At 26.0% G+C, this 20,097-nt stretch overlaps 1 protein-coding gene across 1 annotated transcript; it reads left to right on the plus strand.

Moving 5' to 3' along the window:
- Nucleotides 1-5,660: 5,660 nt before the first annotated feature.
- On the plus strand, nt 5,661-18,963 carry Bm3605 (RNA-directed RNA polymerase 1, putative; the record flags this gene model as incomplete). The annotated part of the gene is made up of 34 exons (XM_043082472.1): nt 5,661-5,759; nt 6,125-6,259; nt 6,875-6,991; nt 7,167-7,306; nt 7,703-7,932; nt 8,046-8,125; nt 8,318-8,490; nt 8,797-8,890; nt 9,075-9,172; nt 9,293-9,506; nt 10,054-10,119; nt 10,337-10,507; nt 10,744-10,954; nt 11,385-11,563; nt 11,755-11,934; nt 12,124-12,270; nt 12,488-12,589; nt 13,245-13,354; nt 13,557-13,687; nt 13,756-13,926; nt 14,029-14,175; nt 14,261-14,388; nt 14,553-14,660; nt 14,932-15,137; nt 15,324-15,477; nt 15,648-15,805; nt 15,999-16,159; nt 16,723-16,871; nt 16,992-17,106; nt 17,337-17,497; nt 17,648-17,842; nt 18,131-18,235; nt 18,347-18,488; nt 18,806-18,963. 34 exons carry the CDS (start codon nt 5,661-5,663, stop codon nt 18,961-18,963), a joined length of 4,935 nt encoding a protein of 1,644 aa, XP_042938406.1.
- Nucleotides 18,964-20,097: the final 1,134 nt, after the last annotated feature.

Raw genomic sequence — 20,097 nt, forward strand, 5'->3', positions numbered from 1 at the left:
AATTTTCATTAAAAATTTAGATTACACCATTTTATGTGTTAATTTAAATGAAATTATTTTCTATAAATTGTAATTTACTTTGATATAAATGTCATTTCTAATGTGAAATTTTCATTTTTTGATGTAATAATTTCTTGATTTTTTTTTTCTTTTTTAAACGAATTATAAATTTTTTTGCTTGAAAAAGCAGTCCTGAAATTTCAATTTAAAATAATGTAAATGGATTTATAGCAGATTTAAAAAAAAAAAATTTCACATTAACTTTTCAATTATAAATATATTTAAAATTACTGCTATATGGATGTAATAATCAAATGAATGTATATTTTCAATATTATTGATATTTTTAAATTAAACTATCTGTTGTTAATTCTGTACAATTTCCAATAATTGTTAATGGATTTTTCTTTTTTGTTTAAATTTAATTTCGATTATTATAATTGATTATTTTTTATTTTCCATCTCATATTTTTGAGTAAGTCTTTTGATAAAAAAATATTTTCGAACAATTTTGTGATAAAGAAAGAAAAAAGTGAATGCAATAATACTCGAACAAATAATTATTACAACTTTTACTGAAGAAAAGACAACAAAGAGCCTCAAAACATTTTTTACTATTTTTTTAATTTAAATATTACTCACTTTTTTTACGAGTATTTTTTATTATTAATAAGGAGAATTGGCCTAATTTTGAAACAAATAAAGTTGAAATATGAAAAAAAAAGTATATAAGTTTTGTAAATTAGTAAATAATTATGCGTAAAAAGATTTAAAGAAACAAAATGATTCAGTCGCAAACTAAAAATACATAAAATTGAATGAATTGTTTAGTTTTTTTTGTTTTTTCTTAAAAATAAAATTAAATAACTTTGTCAGAAAAAATGCTTTATTATGAGCATAAAATTAAAATAACCTTCCATTTTTTTTTTGTTGTATTTTCTAATGTTTTATTTACTAACTTAAGCAAATCATAGATGTTTGAGTTTCATTATCTCATTAATTACTCATTTATTAAGACCAATTATCCACTTTAATTCATATGCATGCAATATATACATATTCTCTTTGGTAGCACAATAAGAAGCGAACAAATTTTAATGAAAATTTCCTCTGCAATATTATAGCTTCTACAAAAAGAGGAAAAAAATTAAAATTAATTAAAACTGTCAATTAAAAATGATAACAAAATCATTATGGCTGATAATTTCAATTAACATTAATGTAATTTTGTAAAAAAATAAGAAGCAAAAGTTTTCATTGAATCATTGATTTATGCGTAAGCAGAAATTATAAGGTAAATAAACCAGCATTTGTAAGTAAATATGAGTGATTTTATAAATTTTTTTTTAGATTGAAATAAAATTTTATCAAATATTGCTATTTTAAACATCAAAACTCTGTAAAAAAAAAAAAAAGTAAAAAGTATGTTGCAGATTCTGTATGCGCTTTACTAGTAAAATTAAAAAATCAAAATTCCCTAAATGAAAACTAACAATTGTGCAATCAATTTTTTCTAAAATCTAATTAGTATCAATTCAACTTGCGTATTTGACACTGACATTTCTTAGGCACCAATAAATTGTAATACTTTTAAAACTCATTATTTCATATCTGCAAAAATATTGAACGAATTTTGTGAATTTAAATTTGATCGCTAAAAAATTTTTATATTTCTATCATTAAGTAATTGTCATTTTGCTTTTTTGCTTGCACCAAAAATCGGCGCTTAGTATTCAACATCTTTTGTGTGAAATGGGATTATAAAGTTTGAATAAAAAGAAAAATTGAAATAAAATTAAAAATTTAATATTGCTGACAACAAAAAGAATTCAGTTGAACAAAACACAAACATGGCTCAAATTATTTATCGAGTTATTTACAATAATAACAGTGCAAATCATAGAAATTCAAAATGCAGTCAAAGTAAAAAAATTAATTTGAAAACAAGAAAATAAAAAAGAATCAAATGAGGAATAAATCTTTTAAAAAAATTCTGAAACATTAAAAATTCTAAAAGATGGACTAAAAGTATAATAATCACAAGAGTGGAAGCATTACAACTGAAATAGCACAAAAAAAAAAAACTTTTACAAATTCGTTAATTTGACTATTGAAGCTTTTCTGGTATTTGATCTTTAGAAGGTAAACTGAATTTCGAATATTTTCATTACAATAAATTAAAACTTAATGATAATAATAGAAGCGAAACACTAATCGCTGGAAAATAATAATCCGATGTAATTTTGCTACTTCTCCAAATAAAATATAATAAAATCTCAGAAATAATATTTTAGTTAGCTGAAACTATCGAAGAAAGTTTGATTTTCGTTGCATTATTTCTTTTTATGTATAATGTATAACACAAATTTTATTAAATTTAATTGAAAAATTAAGCAAAATCAGATGAAATCGAAGAAAGGGATAAATGACTTGAGATTAGTTTCTTTCTATTTCAACATTTTAATCATAAACAGTTACTAAATAAAAAGGAACATGAAAGTAAAGGTATTGAAGAAAAAATCTACCTGATAAAAATGTATCGTAATCGATCTTAACCCAAATTTTCTTTTAATCTCGGCGTTATTGATAGATTTATGACAAATCCGCTTACAAAAATTATGATGTTAGGAATGATTTCGTAACATAATAATAAGAAAGCATAAATATATTAGCGCCTACAATTTTGTAATCAATCTACTCTAAATTATCTCCAGATTATACGTGTATCACGTGTATCACTCTAAATTATTCTCCAGATTATACGTGTATCACTCTAAATTATTCTCCAGATTATACGTGTATCACTCTAAATTATTCTCCAGATTATACGTGCACCACTCTAAATTATCTCCAGATTATACGTGTATCACTCTAAATTATTCTCCAGATTATACGTGCACCACTCTAAATTATCTCCAGATTATACGTGTATCATCTCCAGATTATACGTGTATCACTCTAAATTATCTCCAGATTATACGTGCACCACTCTAAATTATCTCCAGATTATACGTGTATCACTCTAAATTATTCTCCAGATTATACGTGTATCACTCTAAATTATTCTCCAGATTATACGTGTATCACTCTAAATTATCTCCAGATTATACGTGTATCACTCTAAATTATTCTCCAGATTATACATGCATCACTCTAAATTATTCTCCAGATTATACGTGTATCACTCTAAATTATTCTCCAGATTATACATGCATCACTCTAAATTATCTCCAGATTATACGTGCACCACTCTAAATTATCTCCAGATTATACGTGTATCACTCTAAATTATTCTCCAGATTATACGTGTATCACTCTAAATTATTCTCCAGATTATACGTGTATCACTCTAAATTATTCTCCAGATTATACGTGTATCACTCTAAATTATTCTCCAGATTATACGTGTATCACTCTAAATTATTCTCCAGATTATACGTGTATCACTCTAAATTATTCTCCAGATTATACATGCATCACTCTAAATTATCTCAGATTATACGTGTATCACTCTAATTATCTCCAGATTATACGTGTATCACTCTAAATTATTCTCCAGATTATACGTGTATCACTCTAAATTATTCTCCAGATTATACATGCATCACTCTAAATTATCTCCAGATTATACATGCATCACTCTAAATTATTCTCCAGATTATACGTGTATCACTCTAAATTATTCTCCAGATTATACGTGCATCACTCTAAATTATTCTCCAGATTATACGTGTATCACTCTAAATTATTCTCCAGATTATACGTGTATCACTCTAAATTATTCTCCAGATTATACGTGTATCACTCTAGATTATTCTCCAGATTATACGTGCATCACTCTAGATTATTCTCCAGATTATACGTGTATCACTCTAAATTATTCTCCAGATTATACGTGTATCACTCTAAATTATTCTCCAGATTATACGTGCATCACTCTAAATTATCTCCAGATTATACGTGTATCACTCTAAATTATTCTCCAGATTATACGTGTATCACTCTAAATTATTCTCCAGATTATACGTGTATCACTCTAAATTATTCTCCAGATTATACATGCATCACTCTAAATTATTCTCCAGATTATACGTGTATCACTCTAAATTATTCTCCAGATTATACGTGTATCACTCTAAATTATTCTCCAGATTATACGTGTATCACTCTAAATTATCTCCAGATTATACGTGCATCACTCTAGATTATTCTCCAGATTATACGTGTATCACTCTAAATTATTCTCCAGATTATACGTGTATCACTCTAAATTATTCTCCTGATTATACGTGCATCACTCTAATTTATCTCCAGATTATACGTGTATCACTCTAAATTATCTCCAGATTATACGTGTATCACTCTAAATTATTCTCCAGATTATACGTGTATCACTCTAAATTATTCTCCAGATTATACGTGTATCACTCTAAATTATTCTCCAGATTATACGTGTATCACTCTAAATTATTCTCCAGATTATACATGCATCACTCTAAATTATTCTCCAGATTATACGTGCACCACTCTAAATTATCTCCAGATTATACGTGTATCACTCTAAATTATTCTCCAGATTATACGTGTATCACTCTAAATTATTCTCCAGATTATACATGCATCACTCTAAATTATTCTCCAGATTATACGTGTATCACTCTAAATTATTCTCCAGATTATACGTGTATCACTCTAAATTATTCTCCAGATTATACGTGTATCACTCTAAATTATTCTCCAGATTATACATGCATCACTCTAGATTATTCTCCAGATTATACGTGCATCACTCTAAATTATTCTCCAGATTATACGTGTATCACTCTAAATTATTCTCCAGATTATACGTGTATCACTCTAAATTATTCTCCAGATTATACGTGTATCACTCTAAATTATTCTCCAGATTATACATGCATCACTCTAGATTATTCTCCAGATTATACGTGCATCACTCTAAATTATTCTCCAGATTATACGTGCATCACTCTAAATTATCTCCAGATTATACGTGCATCACTCTAAATTATCTCCAGATTATACGTGCATCACTCTAGATTATTCTCCAGATTATACGTGCATCACTCTAGATTATTCTCCAGATTAATCGTGTATCACTCTAAATTATTCTCCAGATTATACGTGTATCACTCTAAATTATTCTCCAGATTATACGTGCATCACTCTAGATTATTCTCCAGATTATACGTGCATCACTCTAGATTATTCTCCAGATTATACGTGTATCACTCTAAATTATCTCCAGATTATACGTGTATCACTCTAAATTATTCTCCAGATTATACATGCATCACTCTAAATTATCTCCAGATTATACATGCATCACTCTAAATTATCTCCAGATTATACGTGTATCACTCTAAATTATTCTCCAGATTATACATGCATCACTCTAAATTATTCTCCAGATTATACGTGTATCACTCTAAATTATCTCCAGATTATACGTGTATCACTCTAAATTATCTCCAGATTATACGTGCACCACTCTAAATTATCTCCAGATTATACGTGTATCACTCTATAATGCCCCTTTCACTGTCTAAATTAACTTTTCATTTAGTTACTCAAAGATATTTGCATACTTTCATTCTCTCATAAAAACGCGTTGTCCTTATACGCGTTCAGAAGTATCAGAAATGCTTCAGTCTTTTTCCTTTTTCATTGTTTTGTTTAGCTTACTGTTTCGTTTTTGCATCATTCCTTGCGGTAGTGTATCGTCGGGGCGGTCTTGTCAAGTAAGTAATGTCTGTATTTGGTAGGAAAGGTTGTAAATATTTGGTAATATCACATTAGTAATATTTAAATCTTACTTTAATTGTTATTGTAATCAAGAAAAAATGTTTTCATATTAGTTTTGTCATGTTTGATTATATGCAAAATTTTAATTATTAATACGATTCTATTGATATGAGACGGAGAGAAAGAGAGGAAAAGAGAGAAAAAAATAAAGGGTTATCAATATTTGATCAAATAATTAGTAATAGGTTTATTCAAAAATAATTAATGGAAATCAATTTTATTCGTTATTTGCTGGCAAAATTTTTAATTAACAAAATTATAATTCGGTAGTTTTGTTTAAAATAATTTTGAATTTTTTTAGGAAAAATCATCTTGGTCAAGCAGGAAAAGGATAATGGAACTGAGAACAAAAGCTATTATTCAACCGACTCATTTGAAAGTCGTTTTGAGCGATTGTAATATGAAAGTTGTGAACGTACTGATGAAATTATTGTCGGTAATTAATTATTTATTTATTATTACTGTTTATCATTTCATTACTAGTGCCTACCATTAATTACTTATCATTTGTTACCTGATTATTTAATAGAATGTCCATTTTATTTATTGCATTAAAACTATTTAAGATAATCAGGCATTTACTATTTTTTTGTACATTGTTTATGTGATAAGATAGCACATGTAATATTATCATAAGATATGCAGGACAATGAATCTAAAATTTTATCAGAATGATTATTTAATGATGAAGGCAGATAATATATAAACTCCATTTTCAATCTCCAAAAAAAAGGCAGAAAACTTTTTTTTTTTAATTTATTAATTTCTGAAGTATTTATAATTAATTTTATTTCACTAATATTTGTCTTTTTTTATTCGTTTTCCGGAAATACTGATAGCTAATCAGACAGTAGAAAAGTTGATTCACTTGCTAATTAAATTATCTTGTTTGATTCATCGTTTAATTAAATCATCTATTTCCGTATGTTTATTTTATATATCATTACTCGATTAGCTACTATTACTGCGACATTATCATAACGGATGTGTTACCATATCATTTGACCAATTTAATGATAAATGAATGTGTCAGGGAATGATATATTTTAAGCAACAATTAGGCTGGGAAGATTTGTTTGGAAGACGAGTTAAAGTATGTAGGGCAATAACAAAACGACAAATGGTTGAGAATGATTATGGTGAATCATGGATTGAGCTTACTTTAGAGGTTTAATTCTTTGTTTTTTTTTGAAACGATTCACAAAGTTTTCATCTTTTCAGAGTTTTTTTTTTTTTCATTTGTCCATTTATTTTGAAGAAGTAGAAGAAAGTATTATTAACTGGTTTATTTAAAATTTATCATATTTTGTTAAATTTAGTAAAATTTAACTTTTAATTTTTAGGTGATATCAAAGCATTGGCATGTTGATTTACTTCCACTTGCGATGCGATTTCAGATAATTACAGATAGTCTTCATTTTGTTGGTTCATGTAGTGCTGTACTGCAAGCTACAAATAAACAAATGTTCTTGGAGAATTGCATGTAAGTTTGAACTACTTTAAAAGCTAATTGATAAGTAAAACTGAAATTGATTATTTTAGCATAAAAGCTATTATATGAAAAGCATAGCCATAAATGAGATAGACAAAATATAAAATAGTAACCAGATGGTATGGATAGAGAAGATTAAAATTGATTCTGAAAAAGTGATAAAAATGATAAGTTTCGTCATCATCCTTGCATAATTTAGCCATTCAGATTCGAAAGAAAGACAAAGACTTGCTTTTGAAATTTCTTGAATTGATAAGAAATTGATAATAAGATAGAGGGAAAAAATATTAGTAACAAGAAAAGAAGGAAGAGTGCTTGTAAATTACAGAGTGAGTATTGTATGAATTGATTCATTTTTATAACTCTAATTAAAATTAAATTTTTTAGAGCAGCACATATGTTTTTACCGTTGGAAGCATTTCATTTTGGTAGCCTACTGAAAGGACAATTTTTATCACATTTTTCACGTGTAGCGTGTACGGGAACAGCGTTAGAACAATTGCGTAGTTTAAACGTTTTGCGTGCTCTACGCAATTGCCCAGAAATTGTTGATCCAATGTTTGTTGATTTTGAGCATGATCGTGATATATTTATCGTTCGATTTGCTATTTTAGATGGTAAGGTTACACTCATTCTCAGGCAAATAGAATTAATTTTTTTTTAATTTTTAATAATTTTGGATGCTTCGATTGTTAACATTTAATTAATGCATTCAATTAATTAACTTTAGGTGGATTTCGATCAAAAAATAATGAAAATAGTAAAATTTCAAATACTTCTCCTATTCCTGGTTCAGCAGTAGCTCTAAAGGTAATAATCTATTTATATGGAAAACGAAAATTTGTTGCTTTTTTCTTCAAATTTTATAAATTTTCTTTTTTTTTTTTTTTTTTTTTTTTTTAGGAATTGTTTTTTAACAGAAATAATTTTTTCTCCTCTCTCTTCATGGAAATTTAGTTAGAAAAATAAAAAAGCACTTTTGTAAAACTTATTGATTACTAGGTACGATATAATTCAATCCGTCGTGTTTTGGTTGATTTACGAGTTAAATTACCAAATGGTGCATGCGGTCGGCGGATATACTTTCATTTAAATTATCCACCTGAAATACGAAAGTATCAGAGAAAAACAGAGGATGATGAGGATAAAGTAGGTAGTGATGGAAATCGATGGAGGTAAATGTATTTAAAAATTTTATTTTTTCTTATTGTTAAGTATTATTTTATCAAGAAATATTTAGGCATTTAGTGTAATCAATCATTTCATGATTTCTCCAAAATATTTTTAGCATTATATTAGCCATTTAATTATGATTATATTAATAGTTATATTAATTATATTTATATTAATACTTAATCTAATGTAGTCAAGAGAATAATTAAATCAGTCAATATTAAGGAACTGATTACTGTATTATTATGATATCCCCTATTTTATTCCTTTGCCCATTTTGTCTTATATCCACTTTCCCTTTTTTTTAGAAGTATTCCAGAAACTGATGATGATAAAAGGGACAATTGTGCAGCTATCAATGAAAGCCCATATTTTTGCTTGCAATTACGACAACATGTTTCTGTAAATTTTCAAACTTCATATATCTTTGTCGTAAATACAGATTAAACATTATTATTATTTTTTTTTTGAAATTCAAGAATATTTCATAATTACATAGTATTAATTCCACGTAGCAACAATACTACATTGCTCTAATATCAAACATTGAGCTTAATTTACTTATATTGATGAATTATTTTTTAAGGATCATACTTTGTATCAATTACTTAGTCGTCTTCGTGTACGAGCAGTATTATCAATCGAATTTGCAAATTTAAAATCTCGATATTTAAGTGTATTTGAGTATGTCTTTTTTTCTTTTCTAAAATTGTGCAAATTTCTTCTTTTTTTCAACACCTTTTCTTATTTTTTTCTGTTAACTATTTTAATTAGTATAAAATACAGATAAATTATTTATTACAGTTATGTGGATGCACCTGTACGTTTCATAGGATGCGATTATCGTCCATATGCATACGATGAAGTAATTATTGATAAGGAACGAAATTATGAACCACCATTTTCACGTGTTGATCCTACTTGTGAACGAAAAATTAGAGATTGTGATGTGTTTGGTTTGGAATACTTAATTGCTGCATTGCTTTCACGCGGTGCTGTTGTAAAGGATCAAATTCTGGTAAATTATTCTTACTGTATAATCAGTTTGATTTAGCAAAATTATTAGCTCAAATTAAAATTCGAATTAACAAGAATAATGCTAACTTGCTAGTAACTGGAAAGTTTTTTGCTTTTTTTTTCCCAATTCTAAAATACTTGTTTAAAAAGCTTTTTTTTTTCTTTGATTTACAACTGTTTGTATTATTGCTAATTTGTTATTATTAAAAAAAAATTGCTTCAACTATTATTTTTTTTTTGAATTATAAACTATTATATATGAATGCATAATATAACACATACATGTATAATGATTGCAGCTCGTCTTATATCTAAATGATTTCAGTATTATGCAGTTAATTTAGCTTCGTTGATTGTGTAATGAAAAGCTTCAATTAGCATATTATAAAACTATAATAAGTTAGCTTGTAATAATTCTAGGAAATGATTACTAATTGATAGCTAAATAACATTTATAGGATTATTATGTTTTTCTTAATCATTTTTTATTGCAGTTTCTTTGATCATATTGAATTGTCTGAACTTTTATTTGTAATTAGTATTTTCAGATAGATGAAAGGGCGCGTGACGCTTTTGTTGATATGATTTTGCAAAGATTTAGAGATAATGAAGAGGTATTTGGAAATAATATTTGAAATATTACTATAATTTGTTAATTTGAGGAGTTTTACAATAAGCTAAAGATCATTAAAATTTTTTTGAAGTTAAATTTGGCATAAAGTATTTGCTAAGTTACCACAAATGTTAGTAAAGTTTTAATAAATAAATGAAGGAAAGAAAAGAAGATTTATTTAGGTTAATTACCTGTTTAATTATTCGCATTTGTTTTAGCTAACATTAGAAGCATTGGAACGATTGATAAATATGATTGATGAAACCAAACAAGTGCCATGTTTATTTACATTATTTCAAAAGATTCGAAATAGTCTCGAAGGACAGAAAGATATTTTAGAAGAAATTTACCATGACAATAAGCGGGAAGGCTATCAACGTGTGCGAAAGGTTGGCTTTTAAAAATTTGTTATATTATTGGTAGCAGATATCTTCGTAGTAGGGATTTTATATATAACTTACTCATTTCTAAAGAAATCTAATCCGAAGAAATTTTATATTTATTTCGAATTATTATATCATAATATCCAACATACATTTCTTTATATATATTCCATTATCCATTTTTTTCAAATAAATATAACATTTTTATTTTTTTAAAATCTTTTTTAATTGAAAAATTTTAGGTAATCATAACGCCAACTCGTATAATACTTGTAGTACCTGAATTACTAATGGGAAATCGAGTGCTTCGAACATTTGACAAAGATGGAAATGGTGCATTACGAATACAATTTCGTGATGATGATGGTACACCATTACGAGTGAATACTGTTGGTCTCTTCTTAATACAAACAACAACTTTTAATACACTTTCACGTGGAATTTATATTGGAGGTTTTTTTTTTTTTTATTTTTTCCAATAAAGAAATTTTTTTGATTGATTGAAGTATTTTTTTTTATTTGATACATTAAACTAAAAACTTTTTTTACTAGACAAAACTTTATTATATAAAACTGTTTAAAAAATGTAGTTATTTTGTAAAGTATTCAAATATTTTGTCAACAGTGTATTTAAATTTTACAATATTATTCACAAATATAACTTATATTAAGTTATATAATCTTGAAAGTTGTATTCTAAGAATAAATTAACCTTTTCAGTAATAATTTCTAGTTTACAGTTAGCATTGTTCTCTTTCCTTCTAAAATTATAAACGATGTTAAATATGTAAATGTTTTGATATTGAATTTGAAAGATCGATTATGACAGATATATTCTTTTAGGAACAACGAATAACTTTACAAGGTTATTTCTATGTTGCAGATCGACACTTTGTTTATCTCGGCTCATCGAATTCACAAATGCGAGACAATGGTTGTTACTTTTATGATGATGGAAAAGGTGGACAAGCGCATAAAATCCGTGAACAATTAGGAAAGTTTGATTCTTGTAACATACCAAAAATGATGTCACGAATGGGACAATGTTTTACTCAAGCAAAAGTAGGATTTATTTTTTTTAAATAACTAATTGCTTAATTTTAGGTTAATTATTAATAGAGCATGAATTATGTATCTTATTTGAGTTAAAAGATTAGTCGTGTAATAATTCAGTTTGATAAAAATAAAAATAGACAACCATCATAAATTTAGCAAACTAATGTTTTCATGGAATTATCTAAATGGTCATTCAGCGATGTAAGGTGATATTAAAGCGTCAAAAATATAATAAGACGTATGATATCATTGGTGGACGAGATACGAATCAAGCTTCTTATATATTTTCGGATGGTGTCGGTAAAGTATCAAAAGAATTTGCTGAAAAAATAGCTTTTGATATAGGATTAGGTACATCGGTTCCTAGTTGTTATCAGGTTTGCTTTTATAAAATTGCTATAATAGTTGTTTACATTTCACTTAATTTTTTTTGCCTAAAATATTCCCAGTAAAATGAATGATCTAGTATCAGTCATTAATTACTGCTAATTTTCTAATTTAACAAATCGAAGTGTATTTATCCCTTTACTCCCAATTCTAGTTTTTAAATTTTTTCAATATTTCAGATTCGGCATCGTGGTATTAAAGGTGTTTTATCGATAGATCCTAGTTTGGATCAGCGTAAACAATGGACACTTGCTAATAATATAGTTGATAATAACAGAATGACAAACAAGCAAAATGATTTAGCTGTTGTATTCCGTCCTTCTCAGGTAGTCTGTTATATATTTTTTATTTGTTTTATAATTTCCTTTTTTTCTCTCTCTTCTTTCTTCTCCCTCCCTCTAATAACTTTTGACTTATTTCTAAGAATTACAATTTTTTTTTTTTTTTTTTATATAAAAGGAATTATTAAGAATTATAGTGTTGTATGAATAAGTTCAATTGTAATAGCTACGGTGAATGAAACAAAAAATAATGATAATATAGGATAAATTCAAAGCACCAAGAGATGAGTACATTGAAATTGTGAAATATTCATCACCAACACCAGTTTGTCTTAATCGCCCAATGATATCTATTTTGGATCAGGTAATTATGAAATGATTATTGAATTATAATTATCAGATCTTTCTGCTGACTAATGTTATATTATATTGTTTTAAAACTTTACAAAACTAACCAAAGCATAAAATTTTTCACTTTTAACAAAATACTGACAATTTTCAGATAATTTTTAGTCAAAATTTTTAACACATCAACAAATTTTCTGTACCAAACCCAACCAATTAATATTTGCACATTAATTAGACAGAAGAACTCATTAAATATTTCAAATTACGTGATTCAAATTAAAATTAGTATTGTAAATGGTATATATTACACTAGTCAACCTTTGCAATGCATTCACTAGTAGCAGTTACGTAATTTATTTAAAAGTACAATGAAGCAATCACTAATTTATCATATTTTTAAAATCAGCATAATTTGGTTCATTAATAGTAATGTAAACTTATGGATTATAATACTTACTTTGAGTATGTTAAGAAAAGGCGTATTATTTGATAAAAAAGATCATTTATTACGAAAACAAAAATGCAAAATAACTTTTAAATATCATTTTAGATTTCAATGAGAGTTAACGAAGTTTCTTTTTTCATTTAAAATTAATGTTTTTTTTTGCTTTTTTTTCTGATAATAGATATTATATTAATACAAAAGATATTTGAAAATATTTTTTTTTTAGGTTAGTGGAATGCAAAATTTTTCCGTACATGAAAGGATTAAAAAACGTATACATGACTTGCTGGATGTTCATTTGACACAATTAGCTAATATGTTGATGGACGAAGAAAAGTTTGCTGTTTATTATTCATTTTGATAATAACTTTCAAAAGCAAAAATTGTTCAAGTAGTTAATGTTAGCAAAGAGTAAACTAATTTTAATTTTGTCAATTTATCAAATCAAAAATTGGATTTAAAAGCAATTTCAGTGTGAAACTTTTAATATTAAAATGTATTACGAAAAGAGATTGTTTTTTTTTTTCTTTTATTTTAGATGCCGTGAAAGACTCAATGAATTGCCATTGCGTGTTAATGTTTCACGTCTAACACTTGCACGTGGTTTTGCTTTAACTCAAGAGCCATTTTTTCGAAGTTTACTGAGAGCACATATCAAATGCACTTTAAGTATGTTAATTAAATTAATCAAATTTTTCAATTCATTTGATAAATTTGAAAATTTTAACATTATTTAGAAAAATTAATTGCTAAAATACAAATTCAAATACCATCACATCTTGGCCGTTCAATGTTTGGTGTAATGGATGAAACAGGTCAATTACAATGGGGTCAAATTTTTGTACAATGTACCAGGAATATTTGGCTTAAAACACCATCTCCATCTGCCGCAAAATTTATTTTAAAAGGTAAGTAGGAACATTTATCAAAGCATTATTATTGTTATATTCGGCGATTTAATTTTTGTATGGCTTCTTAGTTTATTTCTTCCATTATCAATTTTTCGTCAGGTAAAGTGATGTTAACAAAAAATCCTTGTATTGTTGCTGGTGATGTACGGGTATTTGAAGCAGTTGATATTCCTGAATTGCATCATTTAGTAGACGTTGTAGTTTTTCCGCAACATGGACCAAGACCACATCCGGATGAGATGGCTGGTTTGTTGTTTTTTCAATTTAATTTCAAAAAATTACTTGGCCATTTGTAATATGCTATTTTATTATAATAATTATCATAATTCAGGTTCAGATCTGGATGGTGATGAATATTCAGTAATTTGGGACCAGGAATTAATATTTGAACATAATGAACCACCGTTAGACTTTACAAAAAGTACATCAGGCAATAAAATTATTGATGAAGCACAAGTGGTCTGTGTATTATTGTTATTATTATTAATACCTCAGTAATCATTAAATAATTCTTCTTTTATTAATTAACATTTACAATTATCATCAAAAACTAATCTTTGTTAAGCCATCTATTAAATGAATTTTTGACTCTAAAGAAATTAGTTATAAATATTTCTTTTAAGGATTTAGAAATGCGAAAATTCTTTGTTAATTATATCAAGCAGGATTCAATTGGCTCAATTTCAAATGCTTTCTTAGTCAATGCTGATCTGTATGGTATAACAAGTGAGGTATGAATTTCTTTTTCATATAAATCAATGAGGAAATTTCGGGAGTTATATTCATAATATGAAATACTTTTTAATACTATACTAATCATAATGCGAACACTTTAATTATCTACTTAATTTCATTTCTGCCACTAACATTTCGTAGTAATTTTCAGCAAATTCTCATTATAACTTTTTTTTTTTTTAAGTTACAGCTATTTTGGATTTAAAAATTAAGTTTTGACAAAAAAAAAAAATACAGAAAAGAAAATGATTTTGATTTTATTTGCAGGTTTGCATTAATATAGCAAAGAAGCATTCAAAAGCTGTGGATTTCCCGAAAACAGGTGATGCACCTGCTCCATTAACAAGACAATGGACACATGATAAAAATGGTAATATGCTTCCACCGGAAAGGGCTGAACGTTGGCCGGATTTTATGTGCAAAAATCATGAACCAAGTTATATTTCATCACGTTTAGTTGGACAATTATATAGGTTTGTTTAACAATTATTAGTTTTGACAAAAATTGATCTGTTTATCTTTACCACATTTATGTTTAGCTATTTAAAACAAAAAGTTCAAAAGTTTACTTTCTAATTTATGTTATCATTTATCATAAATTGTAAAAATTTTCACTTCTAAGATATGGTAAACTTTTATAATAAATGATTTTTTTGAAGGCGTATCAGACTTCTAGACGATGCTTTAAATCTTACAATTGTTATGGAAGAAAATGTACCAATAATGTTGGATCCAGATTTAGAGTATCCTGGTTGGGAACGATACCAAAATATTGCTAAAACTCAATTTGATTCTTATCATGCATACATAAGAGTTAGGTTTTAATGATGCATATCAATCAAGAAGAAAGTTTCAGCTGTTTTTAAAACATTTTTTTTTTTTCTGTAATTTTCTTGATTTCATTTTATGGATAACTATCTCTAACCTATCAATTTTTTTATACATCATTATCAGTCTAATTTTTATGCAAATATTTTTTACAGTCAATAATGGAAAATTATGGCATTGAAGATGAAGGACAATTATTTTCCGGTTTTATTAGCGCTATTCGAAATCGAATTAATGATCGTGATACAGATGACATGTCGTTCTATAATACAAATCATATAATCGAGAAGAAAGTTTCAGCTGTTTTTAAAGCGTAATTTTTCTATAATTTCTTTTCTTTTACTTGATTTTATTTTTGTTTTCAAAATCTGCAATTCTTTAACAAAAAAAAAAAAGAAAAACCTGCAAGGAGCTATTACGGTAAACATTATTACTCGGAAAAAAAAATTTGGTCAGTAAATTTTAATTAATTTAAGAATTTTAACTTTTTAACATTCTAAATTTAGATATCGTCATCGCTTCTTTGATGAATTTGGTGGATTTTTGGAAAACACATTACCCGATCATGATGATAAACAAAATGCTAATATACAGGAACGACGTATTTGTGTTTATTCATCTTCGGATATGAAGCAAAAAGCGTCAGCATATTACATTATTTGTTATCGTAAGTATTTATTTATATTTTCTATTTTTTACTTATATCTTCTCTTTCTAGTTCATTTATTTAAATTATCATCAATTTTTGAATTTCAATGTTTAGATTTTTATTAAATGAAGATAGTTCTCGATTATATTAATGATTTGAATTTATTAAATAATATTGCTATACTTTTCGAAAATTCCTCTTTAATGTCTTACAATGAGATTGTTTGTAATAAATTTATAACGAAACATATAAATTATGTGATGAAATTTTAAAATCTTGTAGTTTACTAGGTTACTTCAAACTATAATCTTATAGTATAATTATCAAGTGAGTCTGAAATATTTTAACAATTAACATTTCCATTCTCTTAACAAGACTTAGTCATTTTATTATAGCATCATAGCATTTATCATTCAATTATATTAACATTTTGTAATACTAACTATCGTGACAACAATAATAATTACTTTTATCTATCATAGTAATTATATTGGAGTAATGATATGATCATTGTTCTTGTAGCAGTTATTATCAATGTTTGCTAACATTATCATAGTTATTACTTTTTGCTAATACAATAGGAAATGCATCAGTGGATAAATCACATCGGACTTTATCATTTGGTTGGCTTATTTGGGATATATTATGTCACATCAAGCAAGAAGTAAGAATGATACATGGCAGATCAATTGTGCAATCATTGGATCCATTGAGTGAAAGCGCATCTGAGGTTATCTTAATTTTATTTTTTACAATTTTTAAATTTATATCTTCTTAAAAAAAGAAACTCAAAAATTTATTGTTTCTGCACTAGAATAATGATTTTTTCTTAACTGAAAAAAATTTGCAGTTTATCAAGAATTATTGTGAAGCAAATGCCGAAGACATGAAATGGACTTTGTCGTATGTAATGAAGACAAAACAGGTTGCTCGTATTCTTGAACCATATTGTAGCCGTTACAAAGGTATATTTTACATAAATTTATATAATGATATTGTCAGGGATTAATTTTATATTGGAAAAAATTTAATTCTCCTAAAATTTACAAAATAAAAATTAAAATGTTCTAAGAAATTAATTTTCAACTAATTTAAGGATGAAAGGAAATGTTTCAAAATTTTACAAATGATAAAATTTCTTATTTCCTTTCTGTGACTATATTAATACATATCAGTAATTTAAATACTTTTGCAGGTCTTGAAGATTTACTTTATATTCTTATGAAATGGGCTACTCTTCATGAATTATTGAAAGAACCACTAAAAGCTGTTCATATTTGCCTTTTGCTCATACAATTTGGCCTCGGATATTACGCTAATGACAAAAATATAATGCAAGTACAATTTCTAGAAGAAGTGAGATGAATTTTAACATTTAAACAAAATTTAAAATTCTGCAAATTTTTGATATTTTTGGAAAAAATATTAAAAGTGAATTTTGTCCAAAATTTCATGAATTATTAAATGAATCTTCTCCACACTTTAATAATTATCAACAATTTTTAGACAAAAGAAGTTATTGATAAAAATTCACATTTGGTATGCAATTTGCATAGTCTTGTTGGTGGTATTGGTGTATGCTTGTTAAAATTTTTCAAATTTCTTAGTTCACGTACTATTCAAACATTAAAAATGCTAAATTTTCGAAGTGTTGGATATCGTTCGTTATTAATGCGAGGACAATGGATAAAATTGAATGAAGTATAATTTATATTATCATTAAAAATATGTCCATTTCTGATTTTCTTGCTTTCTTTTGTTATTGTCATGATTAAAGTATACAATTTATTATAGCATTTTTATCTTTTATAAAATATTCTCATTCGAAATATTTTTTAGCTAAAATTTTTCGCCGTAATTTATTCATTTTCTTTTTTCTTTTTCCTATGAATAATACTTTTTCATCTTAAAAATTTTCAAATATCATATTGTATAAAGCAGAAAATTATCATTCTACTTCATATTATGCAACTTTTTTCATATTTTCAGGCTGCTTTGAAAACTTTTTTTAGTATTTCTTTGACAGGAAGATTTGATCATGTAACACTGACTGGCTTTGAAAACATGAACGATAAATCATTTAACCGTAAAATTGTAAGTTAACATTTGGTTATTTTTTCAACATTATTTTATTTTTTTTTTGGTAAGGATTGTTATCCGGTTTTTTTTTTATCTTTCAGTAAATTTATAATTTCTTTGCTTCAGTTTGGAACAATCGAAATTGAACCATTTATGATTGAATTACCTGTTGAATCACCAATACATTTGGCTAAATTTCGTGAAAAAATACGGAAACATTGTGGCGTAAAATATTTGCAAATGCGACGAATTGCGCATCGAAAAAAAGGTCAGATTAATTTAGCATTTGTAATTAATCTTTCATATTTAATAAACTGATTAATGTCTCTCTTTGCTCATTGGTTTTGCTAATTACTTTTGAGTGGTATTTTTTCTTTGTTTGCATGCATATACTAAGTTAGTTTTAAGTCAATTTAGTTAAACTGAATTTAATTCAAAATATTTCATCAGTCAATATATATCATGTTAGATTTTTTAAGATCATTTTTTAGTTTTGTGCTCTTTTTTTTTTTTTCATCCATTTTATTCAATTTAGTTTATGTGCTTAGACTCAGTACATATATGATTTTATATGTAAATTTCCAGACCGTGTTATTGTTTCGGCAGTTGGTACATTGGAATCATTGCATCGTTTGCGTGATTTGCTATCAATACGACCATCTGTAAATTCATATGCAAATTACAAAGAGAATAATGATATCATTAGTCGCCTTATTGTTGAACGTCTCGAAAAATTAAATTAGCATCTTCATGACATAGCTTTCTCTTTCATTTAGCAAATATTAATAATTTTCAATTATGAATTTTTAAGATTAATTAATAAATGTTCTAGTTTGTTATAGAAATATATGTGACATTGACATAATTTAATTTAAGTCTTTCATACAAGTTATAGATTTTAATTAAATTTATTGTAATAATTGAAGATCATTGATATTTCCACTTCGAATAATTCTTAAATTTATTGCTTTAATTAGACTTAGTACTGAAAGGTAGAAATTAGGATATGTTAATTTAGATACATATTAGTTGTCGATGAAAAGGTGATAGAATTATGCCTTATATTTTCGTTTCAATTAGTCAAAATAAACATATTACTTCATTTGTTATTTATTATTCTTTTTCTTTTGTTTTTTTCTAGGCAATAATTTTTTTTTTTTTTTTTTTTTTTTTTTTTAAACCAAACAGTGTTATCACCAATCGGGTTCTTTTTCTTTTTTGAATAAAAAGATTTTGAGAGAGAAAAAACAACTTTACCCCCTATTTTATTATCTAAATTATGAAAACTAAAGTGCATTTTGTATAACTTTATGCTATGATTACTTAAAAATATTTGTCAATATAATTTCTAAGCGAATGAATGAAAACTAAAGGTTTTTTTTTCATAAAAATCTGGTTAAATTAAAAAAAGAGAAAAAAGTGAAATCATTCGAATTATTGTTTTCATAGATTTATTATGATCTTTTCTTTTGAGTATAAATTTTTTTAAGCTTAAATATTTAATCATTCCTATTCTGAGATCATAAATTTGAATTTATGTTTTAAAAGAAATTATAATAAATCTAATTTGATGAAATCAACAATTTAAATGATTCCATTTTTTTTTTTTTTTTTACGAAACGTCTGTTTTGTATTGATGAGTAATTTCATAGAATTATATAATTGAATTCTCTCTTATGTATCTCTTTATCTAAATGAGTAAATGAGCGTCAGAAAGAGAGAAAAGATCTTAACGAACTTTTTGTCAAACTGATAACACTTTTGATTAATTGTAATTATGATAGATGCATTATATAATTGTTAATTTTTACACAATAATTTTTTCTTCCAAATTTTTAAAAAAATTTTTTTTAGTAAAGCTTTGTTTTTGTTTTTTT

The sequence above is a fragment of the Brugia malayi genome (genome assembly GCF_000002995.4).
Source record: "Brugia malayi strain FR3 genome assembly, contig: Bm_v4_Chr4_scaffold_001, whole genome shotgun sequence".
NCBI classification, from domain to species: Eukaryota; Metazoa; Nematoda; class Chromadorea; order Rhabditida; family Onchocercidae; genus Brugia; species Brugia malayi.